Raw genomic sequence first — 25,154 nt, 5'->3', positions numbered from 1 at the left:
GAGAGAGAGAGAGAGAGAGAAAAATCAATTGAGAGAGAGAAAGAGAGACACCCTTTAAATTAAATTGAAAGACAGAGACTGACAGAGGCCGAGAGGTTTATTACATTTTTTAGTAAACCTTTATTTAACTAGTCAAATCAGTTAAGAAAAAAATCGTATTTATAATGACGGCCTGCTGGTTACTAGTCCAACACTCTAACCACTAGGCTACCTGCTGGTTACTGACCCAACACTCTAACCACTAGGCTACCTGCTGGTTACTGGCCCAATGCTCTATCCACTAGGCTACCTGCTGGTTACTGGCCCAGCGCTCTAACCACTAGGCTACCTGCTGGTTACTGGCCCAAAGCTCTAACCACTAGGCTACCTGCTGGTTACTAGTCCGACAATCTAACCACAAGGCTACCTGCTGGTTACTAGTCCAACACTCTAACCACTAGGCTACCTACTGGTTACTGGCCCAACACCCTAACCACTAGGCTACCTGCTGGTTACTGGCCCAATGCTCTATCCACTAGGCTACCTGCTGGTTACTGGTCCACACTCTAACCACTAGGCTACCTGCTGGTTACTGACCCAACGCTCTAACCACTAGGCTACCTGCTGGTAACTGGCCCAACGCTCTAACCAATAGGCTACCTGCTGGTTACTGGCCCAACGCTCTAACCACTAGGCTACCTGCTGGTTACTGACCCAACACTCTAACCACTAGGCTACCTGCTGCTTACTAGTCCAACACTCTAACCACTAGTCTACCTGCTGGTTACTGGCCCAACACTCTAACCACTAGGCTACCTGCTGCTTACTAGTCCAACACTCTAACCACTAGTCTACCTGCTGGTTACTGGCCCAACACTCTAACCACTAGGCTACCTGCTGGTTACTGACCCAACGTTCCAACCACTAGTCTACCTGCAGCCCCTCCACTCTAACCACTAGTCTACCTGCCGTCCCTCCACTCTAACCACTAGTCTACCTGCCGCCCCTCCACTCTAACCACTAGTCTACCTGCCGCCCCTCCACTCTAACCACTAGGCTACCTGCCGCCCCTCCCCTCTAACCACTAGGCTACCTGCCGCCCCTCCACTCTAACCACTAGTCTACCTGCCGTCCCTCCACTCTAACCACTAGGCTACCTGCCGCCCCTCCACTCTAACCACTAGTCTACCTGCCGTCCCTCCACTCTAACCACTAGGCTACCTGCCGTCCCTCCACTCTAGAGAGTAGAGGCAACACCACTAGTCTACCTGCCGTCCCTCCACTCTAACCACTAGTCTACCTGCCGTCCCTCCACTCTAACCACTAGGCTACCTGCTGAGAGAGTAGAGGCAACACCACTACCGTTATCTGACACACTTCTGTCTTTCTATTTCTTCTCTTAAACCGTTAAACATCAAAACCAATCAAATGTAGAAAACGTGCCAACAGTCAGACAATAGTTGAAGCACATCAAATCTACTCTGCTATTAAAATCAGCTATCAGAACAGAAATATCATCACCAAATCAAAACAAATAGCTATTTCAGTAACCACATCAATTACGTAAATCTCAACTTTTAAAGAAAAAAAACAAATGCAAATTGAACGACTTCGACCACTTTTCACAACAATACGAAGCCTCTGACAATTAAAAAATCAAATAAAACCATCTAATCTCCTTCGTAAGCGTCCGTGTCCACACACATCACCGGGCCGGCAGTGACAGACGGATTACTGACTGATCCCGCTGCATTCTTTGCCACGACTCTGAATTCATAAACCACACACTCGTTCAGCTCGGTCACAGTGTAGTGTGTGTCAGAAACGTTGGTTAAGTTGGCCTTCGTCCACCTGTCTCTTTCGCCCTCTTTCTTCTCAACCAGGTATCCCGTTACCTTGCTACCACCATCGTAAGTAGGCTTCAGCCATTCAAGTCTGACGGAAGTCTTTCTGATGTGAGTGATCCGCACGTTGGTCGGAGGCTCTACAACAAACAACAACAACAAAGATTTATAGGTTCAAATACAGTTGTAAATATAGGAAATGTGATGGACAACCACTAGGTGATATAGGAAATGTGATGGACAACCACTAGGTGATATAGGAAATGTGATGGACAACCACTAGGTGATATAGGAAATGTGATGGACAACCACTAGGTGATATAGGAAATGTGATGGACAACCACTAGGTGATATAGGAAATGTGATGGACAACCACTAGGTGATATAGGAAATGTGATGGACAACCACTAGGTGATATAGGAAATGTGATGGACTAGGTGATATAGGAAATGTGATGGACAACCACTAGGTGATATAGGAAATGTGATGGACAACCACTAGGTGATATAGGAAATGTGATGGACAACCACTAGGTGATATAGGAAATGTGATGGACAACCACTAGGTGATATAGGAAATGTGATGGACAACCACTAGGTGATATAGGAAATGTGATGGACAACCACTAGGTGATATAGGAAATGTGATGGACAACCACTAGGTGATATAGGAAATGTGATGGACAACCACTAGGTGATATAACCACTAGGTGATATAGGAAATGTGATGGACAACCACTAGGTGATATAGGAAATGTGATGGACAACCACTAGGTATATAGGTGATATATAGGAAATGTGATGGAGGTGAAATGAAATGATGGACAACCACTAGGTGATATAGAAATGTGATGGACAACCACTAGGTGATATAGGAAATGTGATGGACAACCACTAGGTGATATAGGTGATGGACAACCACTGTGATATAGGAAATGTGATGGACAACCACCACTAGGTGATAGAGGAAATGTGATGGACAACCACTAGGTGATATAGGAAATGTGATGGACAACCACTAGGTGATATAGGAAATGTGATGGACAACCACTAGGTGATATAGGAAATGTGATGGACAACCACTAGGTGATATAGGAAATGTGATGGACAACCACTAGGTGATATAGGAAATGTGATGGACAACCACTAGGTGATATAGGAAATGTGATGGACAACCACTAGGTGATATAGGAAATGTGATGGACAACCACTAGGTGATATAGGTGAAAACCACTGTGATGGACAACCACTAGGTGATATGAGAAATGTGATGGACAATGTGATGGACAACCACTAGGTGATATAGGAAATGTGATGGACAACCACTAGGTGATATAGAAATGTGATGGACAACCACTAGGTGATATAGAAATGTGATGGACAACCACTAGGTGATATAGAAATGAACAACCACTGTGATGGACAACCACTAGGTGATATAGAAATGTGATGGACAACCACTAGGTGATATAGAAATGTGATGGACAACCACTAGGTGATGATAATGGACAACCACTAGGTGATGGACAACCACTAGGTGATAGAGAAATGTGATGGACAACCACTAGGTGATAAAGAAATGTGATGGACAACCACTAGGTGATAGAGAAATGTGATGGACAACCACTAGGTGATAAAGAAATGTGATGGACAACCACTAGGTGATAGAGAAATGTGATGGACAACCACTAGGTGATGAAGAAATGTGATGGACCACCACTAGGTGATAGAGAAATGTGATGGACAACCACTAGGCGATAAAGAAATGTGATGGACCAACCACTAGGCGATAAAGAAATGTGATGGACAACCACTAGGTGATAAAGAAATGTGATGGACAACCACTAGGTGATAAAGAAATGTGATGGACAACCACTAGGTGATAGAAATGTGATGGACAACCACTAGGTGATGGAAATGTGATGGACAACCACTAGGTGATAGAGAAATGTGATGGACACAACCACTAGGTGATAAGAAATGTGATGGACAACCACTAGGTGAAAGAAATGTGTGACAACCACTGGACAACCACTAGGCGATAAAGAAATGTGATGGACCAACCACTAGGCGATAAAGAAATGTGATGGACCAACCACTAGGTGATAGAAATGAAATGTGATGGACCAACCACTAGGTGAGGTGACAACCACTAGGCGATAAAGAAATGTGATGGACCAACCACTAGAAATGTGATGGACCAACCACTAGGTGATAGAGAAATGTGATGGACCAACCACTAGGTGATAGAGAAATGTGATGGACAACCACTAGGTGATAGAGAAATGTGATGGACAACCACTAGGTGATAGAGAAATGTGATGGACAACCACTAGGTGATAGAGAAATGTGATGGACCAACCACTACTGAAAGTAACGAAAGTCGCCTTACCACAAGCATCAATGGCCAGTACAGCGTCTGAGATCTTGCTAAGGGGACTGCATCCAGCTGCGTTTTCCGCTGCCACCTTGAACTCATAGATGAGACCAGCAACGATGACATTGGTCACTTTGAAGTGTGTGGCACGGATAACGGTTTTGTTAACCGTCTGCCACAGGATGCTGTTCTTGTCCTTCATCTGAAGATGGTATCCAACGACTGGTCTTCCTCCATTCCAGTTCGGCTCCGTCCAGGCGACGGTGACGCTTTCTCTGGTTACAGACGTAACGATAGGGGGTGACGGAGATTCAGGGACGGCTATGGATGAAAGAAAATAACATTTAGCATTAATCGGTATGTTTACAGGGGTGTATCTTTTACAATAACACGTTGGTATTCTTTATCAGTTCAAGGCATAGTACAGCGCCCCCTAGTGGTCAGTTACAAGTAGGTATGTTACATATACATTTTTAATTAACTTTACCTTTATTTAACTACTACAATTATACCTTTATTTAACTACTACAATTATACCTTTATTTAACTACTACAATTATACCTTTATTTAACTACTACAATTATACCTTTATTTAACTACTACAATTATACCTTTATTTAACTACTACAATTATACCTTTATTTAACTAGGCAAGTCAGTTAAGAACAAATTCTTATTTTTAATGACAGCCTAGGAACAGTGGGTTAACTGGTCTAGGAACAGTGGGTTAACTGGTCTAGGAACAGTGGGTTAACTGGTCTAGGAACAGTGGGTTAACTGGTCTAGGAACAGTGGGTTAACTGGTCTAGGAACAGTGGGTTAACTGCCTGTTCAGGGGCAGAACGACAGATTTGTTCCTTGCCAGCTCGGGGGTTTGAACTTGCAACCTTCCGGTTACTAGTCCAGCACTCTAACCACTAGGCTACGCTGCCGCCACATGTATATACATGTATATATATATATAGAGAGAGAATACAAATATAAAACGTGAATAGAGTGATGGACAACCACTAGGTGATAGAGAAATGTGATGGACAACCACTAGGTGATAGAGAAATGTGATGGACAACCACTAGGTGATAGAGAAATGTGATGGACAACCACTAGGTGATAGAGAAATGTGATGGACAACCACTAGGTGATAGAGAAATGTGATGGACAACCACTAGGTGATAGAGAAATGTGATGGACAACCACTAGGTGATAGAGAAATGTGATGGACAACCACTAGGTGATAGAGAAATGTGATGGACAACCACTAGGTGATAGAGAAATGTGATGGACAACCACTAGGTGATAGAGAAATGTGATGGACAACCACTAGGTGATAGAGAAATGTGATGGACAACCACTAGGTGATAGAGAAATGTGATGGACAACCACTAGGTGATAGAGAAATGTGATGGACAACCACTAGGTGATAGAGAAATGTGATGGACCAACCACTAGGTGATAGAGAAATGTGATGGACAACCACTAGGTGATAGAGAAATGTGATGGACAACCACTAGGTGATAGAGAAATGTGATGGACAACCACTAGGTGATAGAGAAATGTGATGGACAACCACTAGGTGATAGAGAAATGTGATGGACAACCACTAGGTGATATAGGAAATGTGATGGACAACCACTAGGTGATATAGAAATGTGATGGACAACCACTAGGTGATAGAGAAATGTGATGGACAACCACTAGGTGATAGAGAAATGTGATGGACAACCACTAGGTGATAGAGAAATGTGATGGACAACCACTAGGTGATATAGGAAATGTGATGGACAACCACTAGGTGATAGAGAAATGTGATGGACAACCACTAGGTGATAGAGAAATGTGATGGACAACCACTAGGTGATAGAGAAATGTGATGGACAACCACTAGGTGATAGAGAAATGTGATGGACAACCACTAGGTGATAGAGAAATGTGATGGACAACCACTAGGTGATAGAGAAATGTGATGGACAACCACTAGGTGATAGAGAAATGTGATGGACAACCACTAGGTGATAGAGAAATGTGATGGACAACCACTAGGTGATAGAGAAATGTGATGGACAACCACTAGGTGATAGAGAAATGTGATGGACAACCACTAGGTGATAGAGAAATGTGATGGACAACCACTAGGTGATATAGGAAATGTGAGTATAGAGTATAAAACTTACTGTAGTTGAGATCCACTCTGACGGTTGCAGAGTCGCTGTACTCACTGATGCCGTAGCGATTTTCAGCCCTGATTCTGAACTGGTACTCCAGTCCTGTTATGAGCTTCATGATTTTCATTGTGCATTTCACAACGACCGACGAGACTTCGGTCCAGTCGGCGTTTGTCGTTTCTCGTTTCGTTATTATGTAGTTTGTGACGGGGCTTCCGCCGTCGTACCGAGGAGGAAGCCACGTCAGACTCACACTGTCCTCGGTCACCTCAGACATTCCAATAGGACCAACTGGGGCGCTGGGTCTATCCAGGACCACGATGGTCACAAAAGACCTGGAGGCTCCGCTGGTGTTGGAGGCACATATGTCGTACCTTCCTGAATCAGTAGCAGTGCTCTCACGAAGACTGATGATAAGATATTCAGGAGTTACTTCAGAGTTGAATCTCATCGTTGACTTCAACACCACATCGTCCTTTGAAAGAGATATTTTTGGCGCAGGTTTCCCAGTAAGTGGGATCTGGCATTTTAGGTTTGATCCTGCTCTGACGTAGACTATATTGTCAGGGAACTTGTTCATGTTCATTTCAGGAGGTTCTGTTGAAAGATAGATGAAGACTTGTTGAAGATATTAGATCAAAATGAAACAATCTACATGTAAGAATTTGTTTTCCAGAATGTAGTAAACTATCTGTCTTGGTTATGAATGTGGTAAACTTCCTATCATTGGATTATGAATGTAGTAAACTATCTGTCTTGGTTATGAATGTGGTAAACTTCCTATCGTTGGATTATGAATGTAGGAAACCATCTATCTTGGTTTATGCTCAGCAATTCTCTACCCTTAGTAACTGTAAATGTAGGGCTGGGCAACAACTCACCAAGTTGCCCTTTAACTAAGACAGGGAGAGCCATTTCCGTAGGGTCACTGAATCCAGCGTGGTTTTCAGCACGAACTCTGAAAAAGTATTGAGTGGCTTCCTTCAGGTCGTACACCACGAAGTGGACGGTCTTGGTGACGCCACACTTCACCCATTTATCCTGACCGTTCTCGAGAGCATCAACGCGATAACTGGTGATTCTGCTCCCTCCGTCATCCTCGGGCTTCATCCATGACAAGGACACGCTTTCCTTGGTGATCTCGGTGACTTCGATGGTTTGTGGTGGGCTGGGCTTTTCTGAAATCAAGAAGAAAAAAAGAAAAACAAACTGCTGTTTAAAAAAAATAAAAATAAAAAATTGAACATTTTAAAAATATATATTGGAACACTTACATTTGGATGTTCAGTTCTGGCATACCTGTTATCATTGCTCCGTATTTGGTCTCAGCTGGCAAGCCGATTCCATACTGGTTTTCACCAGTGACTCTGAAGTAGTACACACCTCCCTCTTGTAGATCTGAAACTCTGTAGGTCAGACGAGGACATGAATCTGTGACTCTGGTCCATCCCTTGTTGTTCACCTCACGAATATCAACAAGGTAGTTGGTGACAGCAGCACCACCTTCGTTTTCTGGGGTATCCCAGGCAACTGTTGCAGAGCTCTTGGTAACATCCTTGACCGCAACACGGCACGGTGGACCAGGAGAGTCAAGAACCCTGACATTTAACGCACATGTGACTTTTCCAGCAACGTTTTGTAGAGTCACTGTATATTTTCCAGAGTCGTCTCTTGTTGCTTGTTCCACCGTGATAGACGTGACGGTATCAGTGGTATGAATACTGGCCCTCACTCTCAGGTCAACATCTGCCTTGTCCCACATAACGTTAGGAACAGGTTTGCCGCTGAACGGCACAGTTAAGGTGAATGAACTGCCGTCCTTTACAAGAAGAGTCTTTCTCATCTCATTGCTGATATTAAACTGTGGTTCCTCTTCTCTGTCCTCAGCTGCTTGTGGATCAGTAGGAGGGCTTGGCTCACTGACACCAATCTTGTTGATGGATTTGACAACAAATATATATTCTGCACCAGATGTCAAACCAACGACAGTGGATTCAGTGTTCTCTGTGTTTGAAACACTGACACACCAGTCCTCCTCATCCGTTCTCTTATATTCAACACAGTATCCTGTTACAGCAGCTCCCCCATCAAACAACGGCTTATTCCATGAAAGAGTTACAGAAGTCTTGGTTGAGTCAATGACTTTGGGTTTAGCTGGTGGGGACGGCAGGAATTGTGGATCCTCCGCTTTTGTCAGTTTGCAAGGAATACTTGGGGGACTCGAGCCTGCAACATTTTCTGCATAGACTCTGTACTCATACTCACATCCCTCACAGAGATTGGATGCCTTGACCCTAAGGTCATTCACAGGCTTTGTGTTCACCTGTACCCAGCGCATTCCTAATTTCTCTCGTTTCTCAATAACGTAGCCAGAAATGCTGCTTCCTCCATCGGACTCAGGTCTTCTCCAGCAGATTGTCATTGTCTCACTTGTTATGCTGGTGATTTCAACATCTGTTGGTGCAGCAGGGACAGTGAATGGATCTGTGGCCTTGGTTGGCTCACTCTCCAAGGCTTCACCTTCTCCATATTCATTCACTGCCTTTACTCTGAAGATGTATTCCTTTCCTTTACGCAGACCGGTGACCTTGCATGTTGTAGCTTTCATGTCTTCATATACTGAAGTCCAGGTGACACGACTGGTTTCACATTTCTCAACTATATAGCGCAGAATTTCCGCACCACCATTTTCTTGAGGTGGTCCCCAGGTCAAAGTGCATTTCTCTGCGGTCAGACCAGTCACATCCAATGGCCCAGAGGACGGTCCAGGGCGGTCAAGAACCTTACAGTTTACAGACAGGGACCTTGTACCAGCAATGTTCTGCACTGTTACAGTGTACTGACCCGAGTCTCTTCGGATAGTGTCTCTGACTAGTAATGTGGTGGTAGTGTGTGTTGAAGTGATCTCTATTCTTGCCTTGATCTCAATCTTTTCACCATCTTTTGACCAGGAAATGACTGGACGTGGGCGCCCAGAAATATCTGCATCGATTCTCAGAACATCTCCGGCTTTGACAACGACTAATTTCTTATACTTGTTATCCAAGACAATGCGAGGTAGAACAACGTTATCCTTGACTGTGACGGCACCTGTGCATTGCGACGGCTCACTGAGTACTCCAGCAGAGTTCTTTGCAATAACACGGAAGTCATATTGAATGTCCTCCGTAAGACCTTCAATGTCATAGCAAGTTTCCTGGAGATTGGTGAAATTGCACTTCAGCCAACAACCATCTGGAAGCTCCCTGCGATCAACAATGTAGCCAGTCACCTTGGCTCCACCGTCATTCTCTGGCTTGGACCAAGTAAGAGAAATTGAAGATCTTGTGATGTCTGTGACTGTAAGGTTAGCAGGAGGATCACATGGATCTCTTGCAGCTATAGGCTCAGTGGCTTTGCTGTACGGCCCAACGCCAGCAATATTCTCAGCAGCAACACGGAATTCATACTGCAAGCTTTCTTCAACCCCATTCACTTTAAATTCTGTTTCAGCAATGAGACGTCCTCGATTAGTTTTTGTCCAGCGAATACTGCTATAGTCCTTCATTTCCAGGTGATAACCGATGATTGGACTTCCACCGTCACTGGCTGGTTCATTCCATGTAACCAACATGAAGGACTTTGTAGCCTGGGCAACATGGAGGGTAGTGGGAGGGCCAGGTGTCTCGAAGGGGTACTGTGCAACAACTGAAGCAGACTCCACAGCATGGCTCACGCCGAAACGGTTTTCAGCTGCAATTCGGAACTGATATTCAGTGCCTTGTGTCAAACGAGGAACCTTAATAGACGTTCTGGCAACTGTGGATGAAACAGTCTTCCATGTTGTAGTGGTAGTATCTCTCTTCTCTACTACGTAGTTGCTGATTGGACATCCACCATCGTAGAGTGGGGGATCCCAAGACAGTGAAATATAGTCAGCGTTGACTTCATCTACCTTGATTGCACCAGGTGGGCCAGGTTTATCCAAGATGACAACAGCTATTATGGCTGATTTTCTACTAACTGTGTTGGTTAAGGTGATCTCATAGTTCCCTGATTCCTCCCTGGTTGTGTTTCTGATAGTGATTAGTGATGAGTTATTAGAGGTTAGAAAGCTAACCCTGGTTGTCTCCTTCAATTCAACACCATCTTTGTTCCATGAAACCTCAGGTTCAGGTCTACCCTTGAACGGAACATCGATCTTCAGGTCGTCTCCTGCCTTGACACTGTATGAGTTGCTCATTAGATCTATGATGGGTTCTATTGTGTCGTCCTTTACTGGCTTGGCCCGTGGCTTCGGGTCACTCTTGTCTGTTATCATTGCTCCGTATTTGGTCTCAGCGGGCAAGCCGATTCCATACTGGTTTTCACCAGTGACTCTGAAGTAGTACACACCTCCCTCTTGTAGATCTGACACTCTGTAGGTCAGACGAGGACATGAATCTGTGACTCTGGTCCATCCCTTGTTGTTCACCTCACGAATATCAACAAGGTAGTTGGTGACAGCAGCACCACCTTCATTTTCTGGGGTATCCCAGGCAACTGTTGCAGAGCTCTTGGTAACATCCTTGACCGCAACACGGCACGGTGGACCAGGAGAGTCAAGAACCCTGACATTTAACGCACATGTGACTTTTCCAGCAACGTTTTGTAGAGTCACTGTATATTTTCCAGAGTCGTCTCTTGTTGCTTGTTCCACCGTGATAGACGTGACGGTATCAGTGGTATGAATACTGGCCCTCACTCTCAGGTCAACATCTGCCTTGTCCCACATAACGTTAGGAACAGGTTTGCCGCTGAACGGCACGGTTAAGGTGAATGAACTGCCGTCCTTTACAAGAAGAGTCTTTCTCATCTCATTGCTGATATTAAACTGTGGTTCCTCTTCTCTGTCCTCAGCTGCTTGTGGATCAGTAGGAGGGCTTGGCTCACTGACACCAATCTTGTTGATGGATTTGACAACAAATATATATTCTGCACCAGATGTCAAACCAATGACAGTGGATTCAGTGTTCTCTGTGTTTGAAACACTGACACACCAGTCCTCCTCATCCGTTCTCTTATATTCAACACAGTATCCTGTTACAGCAGCTCCCCCATCAAACAACGGCTTATTCCATGAAAGAGTTACAGAAGTCTTGGTTGAGTCAATGACTTTGGGTTTAGCTGGTGGGGACGGCAGGAATTGTGGATCCTCCGCTTTTGTCAGTTTGCAAGGAATACTTGGGGGACTCGAGCCTGCAACATTTTCTGCATAGACTCTGTACTCATACTCACATCCCTCACAGAGATTGGATGCCTTGACCCTAAGGTCATTCACAGGCTTTGTGTTCACCTGTATCCAGCGCATTCCTAATTTCTCTCGTTTCTCAATAACGTAGCCAGAAATGCTGCTTCCTCCATCGGACTCAGGTCTTCTCCAGCAGATTGTCATTGTCTCACTTGTTATGCTGGTGATTTCAACCTCTGTTGGTGCAGCAGGGACAGTGAATGGATCTGTGGCCTTGGTTGGCTCACTCTCCAAGGCTTCACCTTCTCCATATTCATTCACTGCCTTTACTCTGAAGATGTATTCCTTTCCTTTACGCAGACCGGTGACCTTGCATGTTGTAGCCTTCGTGTCTTCATATACTGAAGTCCAGGTGACACGACTGGTTTCACATTTCTCAACTATATAGCGCAGAATTTCCGCACCACCATTTTCTTGAGGTGGTCCCCAGGTCAAAGTGCATTTCTCTGCGGTCAGACCAGTCACATCCAATGGCCCAGAGGACGGTCCAGGGCGGTCAAGAACCTTACAGTTTACAGACAGGGACCTTGTACCAGCAATGTTCTGCACTGTTACAGTGTACTGACCCGAGTCTCTTCGGATAGTGTCTCTGACTAGTAATGTGGTGGCAGTGTGTGTTGAAGTGATCTCTATTCTTGCCTTGATCTCAATCTTTTCACCATCTTTTGACCAGGAAATGACTGGACGTGGGCGCCCAGAAATATCTGCATCGATTCTCAGAACATCTCCGGCTTTGACAACGACTAATTTCTTATACTTGTTATCCAAGACAATGCGAGGTAGAACAACGTTATCCTTGACTGTGACGGCACCTGTGCATTGCGACGGCTCACTGAGTACTCCAGCAGAGTTCTTTGCAATAACACGGAAGTCATATTGAATGTCCTCCGTAAGACCTTCAATGTCATAGCAAGTTTCCTGGAGATTGGTGAAATTGCACTTCAGCCAACAACCATCTGGAAGCTCCCTGCGATCAACAATGTAGCCAGTCACCTTGGCTCCACCGTCATTCTCTGGCTTGGACCAAGTAAGAGAAATTGAAGATCTTGTGATGTCTGTGACTGTAAGGTTAGCAGGAGGATCACATGGATCTCTTGCAGCTATAGGCTCAGTGGCTTTGCTGTACGGCCCAACGCCAGCAATATTCTCAGCAGCAACACGGAATTCATACTGCAAGCTTTCTTCAACCCCATTCACTTTAAATTCTGTTTCAGCAATGAGACGTCCTCGATTAGTTTTTGTCCAGCGAATACTGCTATAGTCCTTCATTTCCAGGTGATAACCGATGATTGGACTTCCACCGTCACTGGCTGGTTCATTCCATGTAACCAACATGAAGGACTTTGTAGCCTGGGCAACACGGAGGGTAGTGGGAGGGCCAGGTGTCTTGAAGGGGTACTGTGCAACAACTGAAGCGGACTCCACAGCATGGCTCACGCCGAAACGGTTTTCAGCTGCAATTCGGAACTGATATTCAGTGCCTTGTGTCAAACGAGGAACCTTAATAGACGTTCTGGCAACTGTGGATGAAACAGTCTTCCATGTTGTAGTGGTAGTATCTCTCTTCTCTACTACGTAGTTGCTGATTGGACATCCACCATCGTAGAGTGGGGGATCCCAAGACAGTGAAATATAGTCAGCGTTGACCTCATCTACCTTGATTCCACCAGGTGGGCCAGGTTTATCCAAGATGACAACAGCTATTATGGCTGATTTTCTACCAACTGTGTTGGTTAAGGTGATCTCATAGTTCCCTGATTCCTCCCTGGTTGTGTTTCTGATAGTGATTAGTGATGAGTTATTAGAGGTTAGAAAGCTAACCCTGGTTGTCTCCTTCAATTCAACACCATCTTTGTTCCATGAAACCTCAGGTTCAGGTCTGCCTCTAAATGGAACATCGATCTTCAGGTCGTCTCCTGCCTTGATACTGAATGTGTTACACATCAGATCTATGATGGGTTCCATTGTGTCATCGTTTACTACGACAGCCTCTGCCAGTAGCTTAGGTTCACTCTTGCCTGTTTCATTGACTGCACTAATCCTAAATGAATATTCCTCACCTGTTAAGAGTCCATCAACAGTTGATCTCAATCCCCGTATCTCAGTACACACAGTCCATTTGTCATCGCTCTTGGTTTGCATTTCCACTACATAGCATTTGATTCTGCTTCCACCGTCGTCTTCAGGCTTTTCCCATGATAGACTCACACTGTCGTGAGTAACATCTACAACAGTGACTTTACCAGGAGGCAAAGGAGCTTGGGATACCTTGATTGGTTCTGGTGTTTCCGCTGGCAAACCCACACCGAGCTCATTAACAGCTCGTACACGGAAGTAATAAAGTCCCCCTTCTATAAGGTTGTCAATCTTCATTCTATTTCTTCCACAGTTCTCGGAAACACTGGTAAAGGCCAGTCTTTGAGCTTCTCTCTTCTCCACAATGTAATGTGTGATCTTAGCTCCGCCGTCAATCAGTGGAGGTTCCCAGGATAGTGATACAGAATCTCTAGTAATGTCCTTGACTTCAAAGTGCTCAGGGGCACTTGGTGAATCCAACACCGTGACATTAATGAAAGCAGACTTCATACCGCTGACGTTCTCAAGAGTCAACGCATACTTGCCAGTGTCAAGTCTGTTGACAGTGTGGATGACAAGGACTGTGTAGGTGCTTGTGACCTCAATGTGTGCACGCTCAGTAAGAGGACCTTCCATCTTGGACCACTTGACTACAGGTTGAGGTTTTCCTTTGAATGGGACAAACAGACGCAGTGTCGCACACGCCCGAACTGACACCATTTTCCTAAGGTCTGAATCTAGTTCAATCTCAGGTGCCTCAAGTCTTTCAGATGTAACTACATTCCCTGGTACATCCGCTGGTTCCCCAACTCCTTCAGTGTTAATCGCACAGACGTGGAAGTTGTATTCTCCATTTTCCTTCAGTGTTTTCACAGTGAAGTGTGTTTCTTCAACACCAGTTGGCGGTGTACAGGTTGTCCATTCTTCCTCCGTTACTTCCTTCATCTCAACAACATATCCTTTGATGGCTGCTCCGCCATCATAGATGGGCTTTGCCCATGAGATGGACACGGTTGTGGTTGACTGGTCTGTCACCCTAGGGTTGTAAGGAGGACCTGGTGGATATAAGGGGTCACAAGCTTTGATATATCCTGTTGGTTCACTTGGCACTCCCACACCAGCAGAATTCTCAGCAGATACTCTGAACTCGTAGGAATGTCCCTCGGCGAGTCCGGTGCATCTGAACCGAATATCGTTAAGTCTTCTCTTGTTACACTTTGTCCATCTAACACCGTCTTTATCGCGTTTTTCAACGATATAGCCATCTATTTCTGAGCCACCATCGTTTTCTGGACGATTCCATGTAAGGACCATTGAGTCGCTTGTTATAGCGCTTGCTTCAGGCGTGGAAGGAGAGCTGGGCGGCTTGAAAGGACAACATGCAGTAACCGGGTCTGATTCAAGAGGTTCACCAGTGCCAAACCTATTCACCGCTTTCACTCTGAAGATGTACTCAGTGCCGGGTACAAGTTTAGTCACTTTGTAGCTGACTGCTTGGGTTTCCGGTTGGACTACAGTCCATGACACGCGGTTGGTTACCCTCTTTTCAATGATATAATGGGAAACACTGGCACCGCCATCTTGTAACGGATGACTCCAGTGCAGCGTGGCTTTCTCTGCAGTGACACCAGTTATCTTCAATGGCCCATCAGGTGGACCAGGTCTATCAAGAACCTTAACATTGACAGGTATATCTTTCTTTCCGGCCACATTGCTGAGACTCAGGACGAACTGTCCGCCGTCCACTCTGGCGCAATCTAGAACTGTTAGAACGGTACGTTCAAACGTTTTTACGACCTCCGTTCTCGGGGCGGTTTTATCAATTTCTTTTCCGTCTTTTAACCACTTGACTCTGGGGAGTGGCGTCCCCAGGATATCCGCTCGGATAACAAACGTTTCGCCAGCACGGACGACGATGCCATCCTTAAACTTGGGATCCATCGATGCTGTTGGTGCCTCGATTTCCATGGTGGCTCTGGTCACTGTTGACACAAACGGAATACCAGGTGCAGAAGGTTCACTAAGAGGGAGAGAGAGAGAGAGAGAGAGAGCAGGTGGGAGAAAGGGATACATATGTATAATCAGATGTGATATTATACCTTTATTTAACTAGGCAAGTCAGTTAAGAACAAATTATTATTTTCAATAACAGCCTAGGAACAGTGGGTTAACTGCCTTGTTCAGGGGCAGAACGACAGATTTTTGGTTTCGGTTACTAGTCCAACGCTCTAACCACTAGGCTACCCTGCCGCCCCTCCACTCTAACCACTAGGCTACCCTGCCGCCCCTCCACTCTAACCACTAGGCTACCCTGCCGCCCCTCCACTCTAACCACTAGGCTACTACGCTGCCGCCCCTCCACTCGTCCACCCCAGCCTCTAGGCTACCCTGCCGCCCCTCCACCCCAGCCACTAGGCTACCCTGCCGCCCCTCCACTCTAACCACTAGGCTACGCTGCCGCCCCTCCACTCTAACCACTAGGCTACCCTGCCGCCCCTCCACTCTAACCACTAGGCTACCCTGCCACCCCTCCACCCCAGCCACTAGGCTACCCTGCCATCCCTCCACTCTAACCACTAGGCTACCCTGCCGCCCCTCCACTCTAACCACTAGGCTACCCTGCCGCCTCTCCACTCTAACCACTAGGCTACCCTGCCACCCCCACTCCACCCCAGCCACTAGGCTACCCTGCCATCCCTCCACTAACCACTAGGCTACCCTGCCGCCCCTCCACTCTAACCACTAGGCTACCCTGCCGCCCCTCCACTCTAACCACTAGGCTACCCTGCCGCCCCTCCACTCTAACCACTAGGCTACCCTGCCGCCCCTCCACTCTAACCACTAGGCTACCCTGCCGCCCACTCTCCACTCTAACCACTCCAGGCTAACCCTGCCCCTGCCCCCCTCCACTCCCTGCCACCACTAGGCTACCCTGCCATCCCCTCCACTCTAACCACTAGGCTACCCTGCCACCCCTCCACTCTAACCACTAGGCTACCCTGCCGCCCCTCCACTCTAACCACTAGGCTACCCTGCCGCCCCTCCACCCCAACCACTAGGCTACCCTGCCGCCCCTCCACTCTAACCACTAGGCTACCCCACTAGGCTACCCCCCCTCCACTCTAACCACTAGGCTACCCTGCCGCCCCCCACTCTAACCACTAGGCTACCCTGCCACCCCCTCCACTCTAACCACTAGGCTACCCTGCCGCCCCTCCACTCTAACCACTAGGCTACCCTGCCGCCCCTCCACTCTAACCACTAGGCTACCCTGCCGCCCCTCCACTCTAACCACTAGGCTACCCTGCCGCCCTCCACTCAACCACTAACCACCCCTCCACTCTAGGCTACCCTGCCGCCCCTCCACTCTAACCACTAGGCTACCCTGCCGCCCCTCCACTCTAACCACTAGGCTACCCTGCCGCCCCTCCACTCCCAACCACTAGGCTACCCTGCCGCCCCCCACTCCACTAGGCTCCCTGCCGCCCTCCACTCTAACCACTAGGCTACGCTGCCGCCCCTCCACTCTAACCACTAGGCTACCCTGCCGCCCCTCCACTCTAACCACTAGGCTACCCTGCCGCCCCTCCACCCCAGCCACTAGGCTACCCTGCCGCCCCTCCACTCTAACCACTAGGCTACCCTGCCGCCCCTCCACTCTAACCACTAGTCTACCCTGCCCCTCCCCTCCACTCTAACCAACCACTAGGCTACCTGCCGCCCCTCCACTCTAACCACTAGGCTACCCTGCCCCTCCACTCTAACCACTAGGCTACCTCCACCCTCCACTCTAACCACTAGGCTACCCTAGGCTACCCTGCCGCCCCTCCACTCTAACCACTAGGCTACCCTGCCGCCCCTCCACTCTAACCACTAGGCTGCCGCCCCTCCACCTAACCACTAGGCCCCTCCACTCCACTAACCACTAGGCTACCCTGCCGCCCCTCCACTCTAACCACTAGGCTACCCTGCCGCCCCTCCACTCTAACCACTAGGCTACCCTGCCGCCCCTCCACTCTAACCACTAGGCTACCCTGCCTCCCCTCCACTCTAACCACTAGGCTACCCTGCCTCCCCTCCACCCTAACCACTAGGCTACCCTGCCGCCCCTCCACTCTAACCACTAGGCTACCCTGCCGCCCCTCCACTCTAACCACTAGGCTACCCTGCCTCCCCTCCACTCTAACCACTAGGCTACCCTGCCTCCCCTCCACTCTAACCACTAGGTTACCCTGCCGCCCCTCCACTCTAACCACTAGGTTACCCTGCCGCCCCATATTGATTGATTATCTTCATTCAATTGAAGGCTTATATGTTTTGGAGTTCCCCTTGGCTCCTTATCAATTCAAGTGGTGGCATAGTCTAGCACCAGCTAGTGGTCTGTCATACAGAAATATTCTATATTCTATAATGTAATAATAATAATAATTCTATAATGTTCTATAATGTTGAGATATGTTATTGGATTGATTTACAATAACAGACCAATCATATTAGCCAAACAAAACACTCCCTCTGATACGTGTATTAAAACTATATACTTTTATGGTCTGTTGTTCACAGGAATGTACTGAACAGGAAGGAGAGAGGGAAGGAGAGAGGGAAGGAGAGAGGGAAGGAGAGAGGGAAGGAGAGAGGGAAGGAGAGAGGGAAGGAGAGAGGGAAGGAGAGAGGGAAGGAGAGAGGGAAGGGAGAGGGAAGAGAGAGGGAAGGAGAGAGAGAGAGATTTGTAATAAAAAAGCTAGAATCTATGCTTCCCAACGTGATTTGAAAAGGATTTGTTTGGCTAAAAGAGTACAATGTTTTAGTTGAAGGCTACTTTAAGAATCTGTGTCTGTGTGAATCTGTGTCTGTGCTGCACAATGTGGATGATCCAAGATGATGCTACCACACCAAAGATGTGGAGCTCACACATGGCAGGCTATTTACATGCACAACTGCGTTATTATATTATATGATATATCAAGAGCAATTTTGTATATTTAAGTATTTTAAAAAAATAATTGAACTAATTATTTATTTTTTTAACTCATGTCAACTGTTGGAATTTTGCGTCTCTTCCCCGAAACAGCTCATTAGCAATGAACGAATTCATTGTGTGAACTCGCGACATATTTTTTCCCTTCTTCATATGACATAAATAACAGTCGCTAAATGCAAATATAGTTCATCCCATTGGTTGTTCCACCTATCACTCAAGCGGTTTATTGCGTCACCCATCCTCACCGCCGAAGCTCATTGGCTGGGCTGGTAGATGCCCCTTATATGGTCAAAACGATTTCGCAATACTTGGAGCAGCAACAAAACATACACAAGACTTCCATCAACTAACTTATTTGGTCAACGAAAAATACGGACATTTTACTCCCAACTTTTTTTTATACTTTTGATGGGCAATTGACGACACCTTAAAAAAAAAAAACAGACAAGGTAACGTCGTTGATTTGGTATGTTTTTTTCCCAAGTCATCTTCTATGGGGGGGAAAAAGGTAATAGCTAGGCTAGCTAGGCTAAAAGGACTCCACAAACTATACGGCATATTCGTGCTAATTTAGACACCAACTGTGGCCAGGCATGCTTCAAATAAGTTTACTAAACAGCGGTGTGATAAACTATGTTAAAAGTATGCCGTGATGTGGCGTTCAAAGTGTGTTTTTTTGACGTTAGGTGAGGTTATTCTCGGGTTGTAAAGGAAATGCTAGCTAGCTGTTAGCCAAGCTCCACGCCTCCTGCTATTGCCAAATCTCTCTACATTATAGCTCTTTGTCTATTTCCATACACATTCTAATTAGTTAACTAGTTAGTCTCACGTCAAAACGTTGTGTGTTAGTGTTTTTTTTTTTTTTTTTTAGTGAATTCACCGGTACAATTATTATTTTTTATTATTATCCCAAAACGTCTGGGTTTTTGTTGCTTACCACTGCATGGCTACGGAGCTCCTCTCCGGTGGCACAAAGCAGATCTGCCATGTACGGAGGGAGGGATGCGATGATGCAATCACCGGCAACACTACCGTTAACTGGCGGACAGCTGAACTGACCGACAGGGAGAGAGAGAGAGATGTCACAGACACACAACTGGCACCTGACCTTATCAGACTAACGTTAACTATGATTTTTCACTTTCCCTCAGGGAGAATAACATGCTGGTGATGATAGATGCATGTTTCTGGTGGGTGAATTCCCTCAAGGAGAATAACATGCTGGTGGTGATAGATGCATGTTTCTGGTGGGTGAATTCCCTCAAGGAGAATAACATGCTGGTGATGATAGATGCATGTTTCTGGTGGGTGAATTCCCTCAGGGAGAATAACATGCTGGTGATGATAGATGCATGTTGGTGGGATAGATGCATTCCCTCAGGGAGAATAACATGCTGGTGATGATAGATGCATGTTTCTGGTGGGTGAATTCCCTCAAGGAGAATAACATGCTGGTGATGATAGATGCATGTTTCTGGTGGGTGAATTCCCTCAGGAGAATAACATGCTGGTGATGATAGATGCATGTTTCTGGTGGGTGAATTCCCTCAAGGAGAATAACATGCTGGTGATGATAGATGCATGTTTCTGGTGGGTGAATTCCCTCAGGGAGAATAACATGCTGGTGATGATAGATGCATGTTTCTGGTGGGTGAATTCCCTCAGGGAGAATAACATGCTGGTGATGATAGATGCATGTTTCTGGTGGGTGAATTCCCTCAAGGAGAATAACATGCTGGTGGTGATAGATGCATGTTTCTGGTGGGTGAATTCCCTCAGGGAGAATAACATGCTGGTGATGATAGATGCATGTTTCTGGTGGGTGAATTCCCTCAGGAGAATAACATGCTGGTGATGATAGATGCATGTTTCTGGTGGGTGAATTCCCTCAGGGAGAATAACATGCTGGTGATGATAGATGCATGTTTCTGGTGGGTGAATTCCCTCAGGGAGAATAACATGCTGGTGATGATAGATGCATGTTTCTGGTGGGTGAATTCCCTCAAGGAGAATAACATATGTTTGTGATGACAGCTAAATGTTGGGTTAATTAATGCAAATTGGGGGAGGGGCTTAAACCAGACCACCACTTTGTCTCAGATCTGTTTACACCAACAACAAAAAATCCATCAACATTTTAATGTCAATATGAAATGCGCAATATTATTTAGCTACATATTCTAGATATGTGTTTGCATCAATGTAGCTTGTTTTCATAAATCCCCCATGTGTTTTACGATAAAAGTAACCAATGAGCTTCGGCGGTGAGGATGGGTGACGCAATAAACTGCTCGAGTGATAGGTTGAACAACCAATGGGATGAACCATGTTTGCATATTCTAGATATGTGTTTGCATCAATGTAGCTTGTTTTCATAAATCCCCCATGTGTTTTAGAATAAACGTCATCTCTGGTGGGTCAGACTGTGAACATACATGGGACTGTAGGTCCGTCTTCATACTATGGGCACCAATAGTTCCAGTGATTGGATTTTCCCTCACTGGTTATTTGGACAAATCACGATTTCACAGAGGGATAGAATATTTAGAATTTCTGATTGGGGGAAGGATTTGACCCGTAGACTTGTCCTTAACTTGTAAATAGAGAGGGTGGAGTTCCTTGTTCTAGCATCTCTTCTCATAACCCATGTGGACCCAGATCTTCATTTATTTATGTCTGGTGAAATCAAGATTACTAGAAATGATATGGGGCTCCTGAGTAGCGCAGCAGTCTAAGGCGCTGCATCTCAGTGCTAGAGGCGTCACTGCAGCCACTGGTTCGATTCCAGGCTGTATCACAACCTGCCATGATTGGGAGTCCCATAGGGCGGCGCACAATTGGCCCAGTGTCGTCCGGCTTAGGTTTTGGCCAGGGTAGGCCGTCATTGTAAATAATCATTTGTTCTTAACTTATTTGCCTAGTTAAATGTAAAAAATAAATATAAAATAAAAATTGTGCTACTGAGGTTGAGTCCTGCTATTTCCCTGACTACCCTTGACTCAAGTAGTTCTGACTAAATGTGCTGTTTCCATGACTACCCTTGACTCAAGTAGTTCTGACTAAATGTGCTGTTTCCATGACTACCCTGACTCAATTAGTTCCGACTAAAAGCTCATAGTCTAGAATGTTCTGTCACCTGTTTGTAGCCTATTTTAATAATGAATCCCCAACATGCGTTTCTTACCTTTTTTTCTCTTCTCGGGGGAAAGACTAACATATTTCCGCTGTCCTTCCAGACTCCAGCAACTCCAGTCTGCAGGAGTGCGTCCAGACACCCATTCATCCAGAGTGCCACCCAACCAGCACGCCAGTCATAGCAGACGGACAGTGAGGCGAGCGGTCAGCAGATCCGAACCAAATGAGCAAGAGGTCGCAGCAGACGATAAACACGGAGCAGAACAGAGGGACTGTTAGTGTGATCCAGGGCCAGGCTAGTGGAACAACAACAACAACAAGACCACCAGGAGGAAGCTTACAGCTGGTACCCCAGCTAGTCCCTGCCACCCCAGCCGAAGGAGGAGGCAAGGCCAAGATGAAGAAGACGTCGGGGGACAAGGACAGTGACGAGTACCGTCAGCGGCGGGAGCGGAACAACCTGGCGGTTAAGAAGAGCAGGATGAGATCCAAGCAGAAGGCCCAGGACACGCAGCAACGTGTCAACGAGCTGAAAGAGGAGAACGAGAGGCTGGAGGCCAAGATCAAGCTGCTCAGCAAAGAGCTGTCTGTCCTCAAGGACCTCTTCCTGGAACACGCCCACAACCTGGCCGACAACGTCCAAGCGCCTGGCGCGGAGGGGGCCAGCCCCGCCCACAACAACAACAACAACAATGGGGCGTGTAACAACAACAACAACAGCCAGTGAGAAGAGGGCAGGGACATGAAATATGATACCTCATGGTTGAGTGCTTCCCAAATGGCACCCTATTTCCCCATAGGGCCCTGGTCTAAAGTAGTGCACTATGAAGGGAATAGGGTGCCATTTTGAGTCAACCAGGGTGATGGTAAATAGACAGCTCGCCACTGCTTCTAAACCATACTGGAGTTTCTTCCTCTGGTTCCTCCCAGAGATGATATATACTGGCAGAGAGATTTCACTGTTGTCTTCTTTGTGCGTTCAGATTGGTTCACAATGATGAGATTTCTTCTTTTTTTTTAAAGAGTTTCGGGTCAGGAATGGTCCACTTTTTTTTTATTTTTTTGTTTTTACAATTTGGAGACATTTCTAAAGAAATGTTGTGTTGAGTCACAAGATAAACTATTCACTAGTTAAGATGTGGGTGAGGGGGGGAAAGTATATATTTTATTATTTTTGGTTTCTTGTTCCTTTTAAAAGAATGTTTGGTGAACTAGCTACCATTTTGTCTGGCGTTTTTAGTATTGTCAGTACATTCACTACGGTTGAAGTTAATCAGAATGATGCCTGTTTTTTTTGGGGGGGGGATGCGTCTGTTGGCTTCAGATATGCACACGTTGTACATTTTTATTTTTATTTACATTTTATTTTTAAATATATATTTTGTTGTTTCCTAATCGAATGGCTTTACTTCTGCTTTGAGCTGTTTTGGGTGGAAGAGGACTGTAAATATCAAGACTCAAATACAAAGAGGTAGGATTGGACCCAAAGCTTAACTTAAGATCAGAACGCTTAAACCTTATTTTTTTTTCTTGTGCTTTTGCTTGTTGACGTCAAATGGGAGCTTTTCATAATCTCGAGTTAGGTTTCAGGCCTGTGTGAGATACAGTCAGTCGCTGTGTTTATTTACCCATAGTTCCAACAGGCCTCAGACCAGCCCTTTCAGTCAGAGACCCAGATAGACAGAGGTGGCGTCTCAAACAGCGCCCTGTTCCCTAGACGGTGCACTAGTTTCGACCCCTATGTGGCGCTGCTCAACAAAAAAGAAGGTACAAATGTCGTTCGCTAAATAAGGAATTGGGGTGCCATTTGGGATACAGGCTGGGGGGCAGAGGTGTGTTCGGGGGGGCAGGCAGGCAGAGGTGTGTTCGCAGTTAAGGAGTGTCCCAGCCCAGACTAGACAGCCCAGCCTATCATGCAACCTCCGTGGGATTAAACTCCAGACGTTTCGCACGGCGTCACAGGCCGCCGCTAATTCAAAGTTAAGCCTTTCTCCAAACCAACCCTAAAAACCTGGAGAGAAAGACAGAACAACAGGACAATGAGCCATTCTGTCTGTCTGGGCGTTGGGGATGCTAAATGACCTCCTAATTGGCCCCGGCTCGCTAGAACAGAACGAGGCACGTTGGCTCCCGCCTCCAGTGGTGTCAGGCTCAGTTGGAGGCTCAGTCGGAGGCTCAGTCAGTCAGAATGTGTAGAGGGAAAGGCAGGCTCAGTCAGAGGCTATCAGAATGTGTAGAAAGAAAGGCAGACACCTGATTTGTTTTTTTTTGTGTGTGTTTTGTTTCTGTTGTCAGACTTGAGTTATTATCCAGCTGTAGGATTGTCTCCTCTGAAACAACGGCATATTCTGATGTGATGAGGATGACGATGATGATGTATTTGGCCAGAGGAGTCGACGTTGAGTGTCTGTGATTTATAGGATGCGTCCCCAATGGCACCCTGTCCCCGATTTTATAGTGCACTACTTTTTTGAGTAGAGCCTTGTCAACAGGCAGTGCACTCTATAACATCTAGGGTGTCTCTTGGCTGTTGTAGACTTCTGTACCTCAGGCTACCAGTATTAGCCACACCAAACAGGGCCTTTTTCTTTCTCAACAACACCTCTGAAGCATCTTTTCAATTGTTTTTTTGTAGTCTTTGTTTTTCTACAACTTGGATTTTTAAAAAGCAGCATGATGGAAGTGGTTTGCATGGGGGGGAAACTGTTCAAATATGTCTTTTTTTTGCACTACAAAAAAGAGAAACGATAGCAAATATAGGGCATATTGAAACTATTCTCTTCAACATGTTGTGCTGTGTTGTTGAACAGAAGATCATACTAAATTGAAAATAAAAATAATGTCTGAAATTCAATAGAAAAATATTTTGTAAAAAAAAAAAAATGTGACAAATTTGATAAATATTTCCATGAATATTTGTTTTGGTTTGAATGTTGCTGGGCAGCATTTTCTCTTAGCTAGACTTGCTCTTTTTTTATAAGATTATATTGGGGTAACGTGCATTTGTAAATTAAAATTGAGTACAAACTTTCAACCAAGCATTTTGCTTTTTGTGTGTGTGTGTAATCAATGTTTTATGGGAATTGTAAACACACACTAGGCTGCATCTCAATTTAATTTTTATTTAAAAAATTCAAGAAAGATGGAATAGAGCAGGAATCAGGAACTAAATTCAGCTGCGGGCCGATTCTTTCTGGACGGATGGTCAGGGCTAGAACATAATGAAATAAATAATTTGTGGACTGCAAATGAACCACAAGAAGCCCAAACTACATCATAATAATTTCAAACCCTTGGTTACATTTGTGTATAAAAGTATTCACCCCCCCTT

General features: G+C 45.9%; 2 protein-coding genes across 4 annotated transcripts; one reads left to right on the top strand and one right to left on the bottom strand.

Moving 5' to 3' along the window:
- Window positions 1–1,247: 1,247 nt before the first annotated feature.
- Window positions 1,248–19,811, bottom strand: LOC112240522 (titin). Its single transcript, XM_042313285.1, has 6 exons — window positions 19,626–19,811; window positions 7,662–15,727; window positions 7,244–7,540; window positions 6,372–6,959; window positions 4,215–4,520; window positions 1,248–1,963 (listed from the first exon to the last, which is right to left on the bottom strand). The coding sequence occupies exons 1-6, from the start codon at window positions 19,631–19,633 to the stop codon at window positions 1,650–1,652; spliced, it is 9,579 nt and encodes a 3,192-aa protein (XP_042169219.1). The 5' UTR covers window positions 19,634–19,811; the 3' UTR covers window positions 1,248–1,649.
- Window positions 18,968–24,857, top strand: cebpg (CCAAT enhancer binding protein gamma). 3 transcript variants are annotated; one of them, XM_024409811.2, is made up of 3 exons: window positions 18,969–19,154; window positions 21,925–22,590; window positions 22,662–24,857. In XM_024409811.2, exon 2 carries the CDS (start codon window positions 22,047–22,049, stop codon window positions 22,548–22,550), a length of 504 nt encoding a protein of 167 aa, XP_024265579.1. In that variant the 5' UTR covers window positions 18,969–19,154; window positions 21,925–22,046; the 3' UTR covers window positions 22,551–22,590; window positions 22,662–24,857. The 3 variants fall into 3 exon arrangements, with proteins under 3 accessions (XP_042169220.1, XP_024265579.1, XP_024265578.1); XM_042313286.1 differs by having other exon boundaries at window positions 18,968–19,137; window positions 21,925–24,857; XM_024409810.2 differs by having other exon boundaries at window positions 21,925–24,857.
- Window positions 24,858–25,154: the final 297 nt, after the last annotated feature.

This window comes from Oncorhynchus tshawytscha, unplaced genomic scaffold (genome assembly GCF_018296145.1).
Source record: "Oncorhynchus tshawytscha isolate Ot180627B unplaced genomic scaffold, Otsh_v2.0 Un_contig_18984_pilon_pilon, whole genome shotgun sequence".
Taxonomy (NCBI): domain Eukaryota; kingdom Metazoa; phylum Chordata; class Actinopteri; order Salmoniformes; family Salmonidae; genus Oncorhynchus; species Oncorhynchus tshawytscha.
Note: the sequence above shows the minus strand (reverse complement) of the source record. Positions and strands in the feature narration are given on the sequence as shown.

What these genes read in the sequence shown, in the direction of transcription:
- LOC112240522 (XM_042313285.1), bottom strand. An exon ending in ATACGGAGCAATGATAACAG is followed by an intron (nt 7,541 to 7,661) that starts GTATGCCAGAAC and finishes TCTTGATTTCAG; the next exon opens with AAAAGCCCAGCCCACCACAA. An exon ending in ACTGGCCATTGATGCTTGTG is followed by an intron (nt 1,964 to 4,214) that starts GTAAGGCGACTT and finishes TGTTTGTTGTAG; the next exon opens with AGCCTCCGACCAACGTGCGG.
- cebpg (XM_042313286.1), top strand. Translation starts at nt 22,047, where the DNA reads ATGAGCAAGAGGTCGCAGCAGACGATAAACACGGAGCAGAACAGAGGG.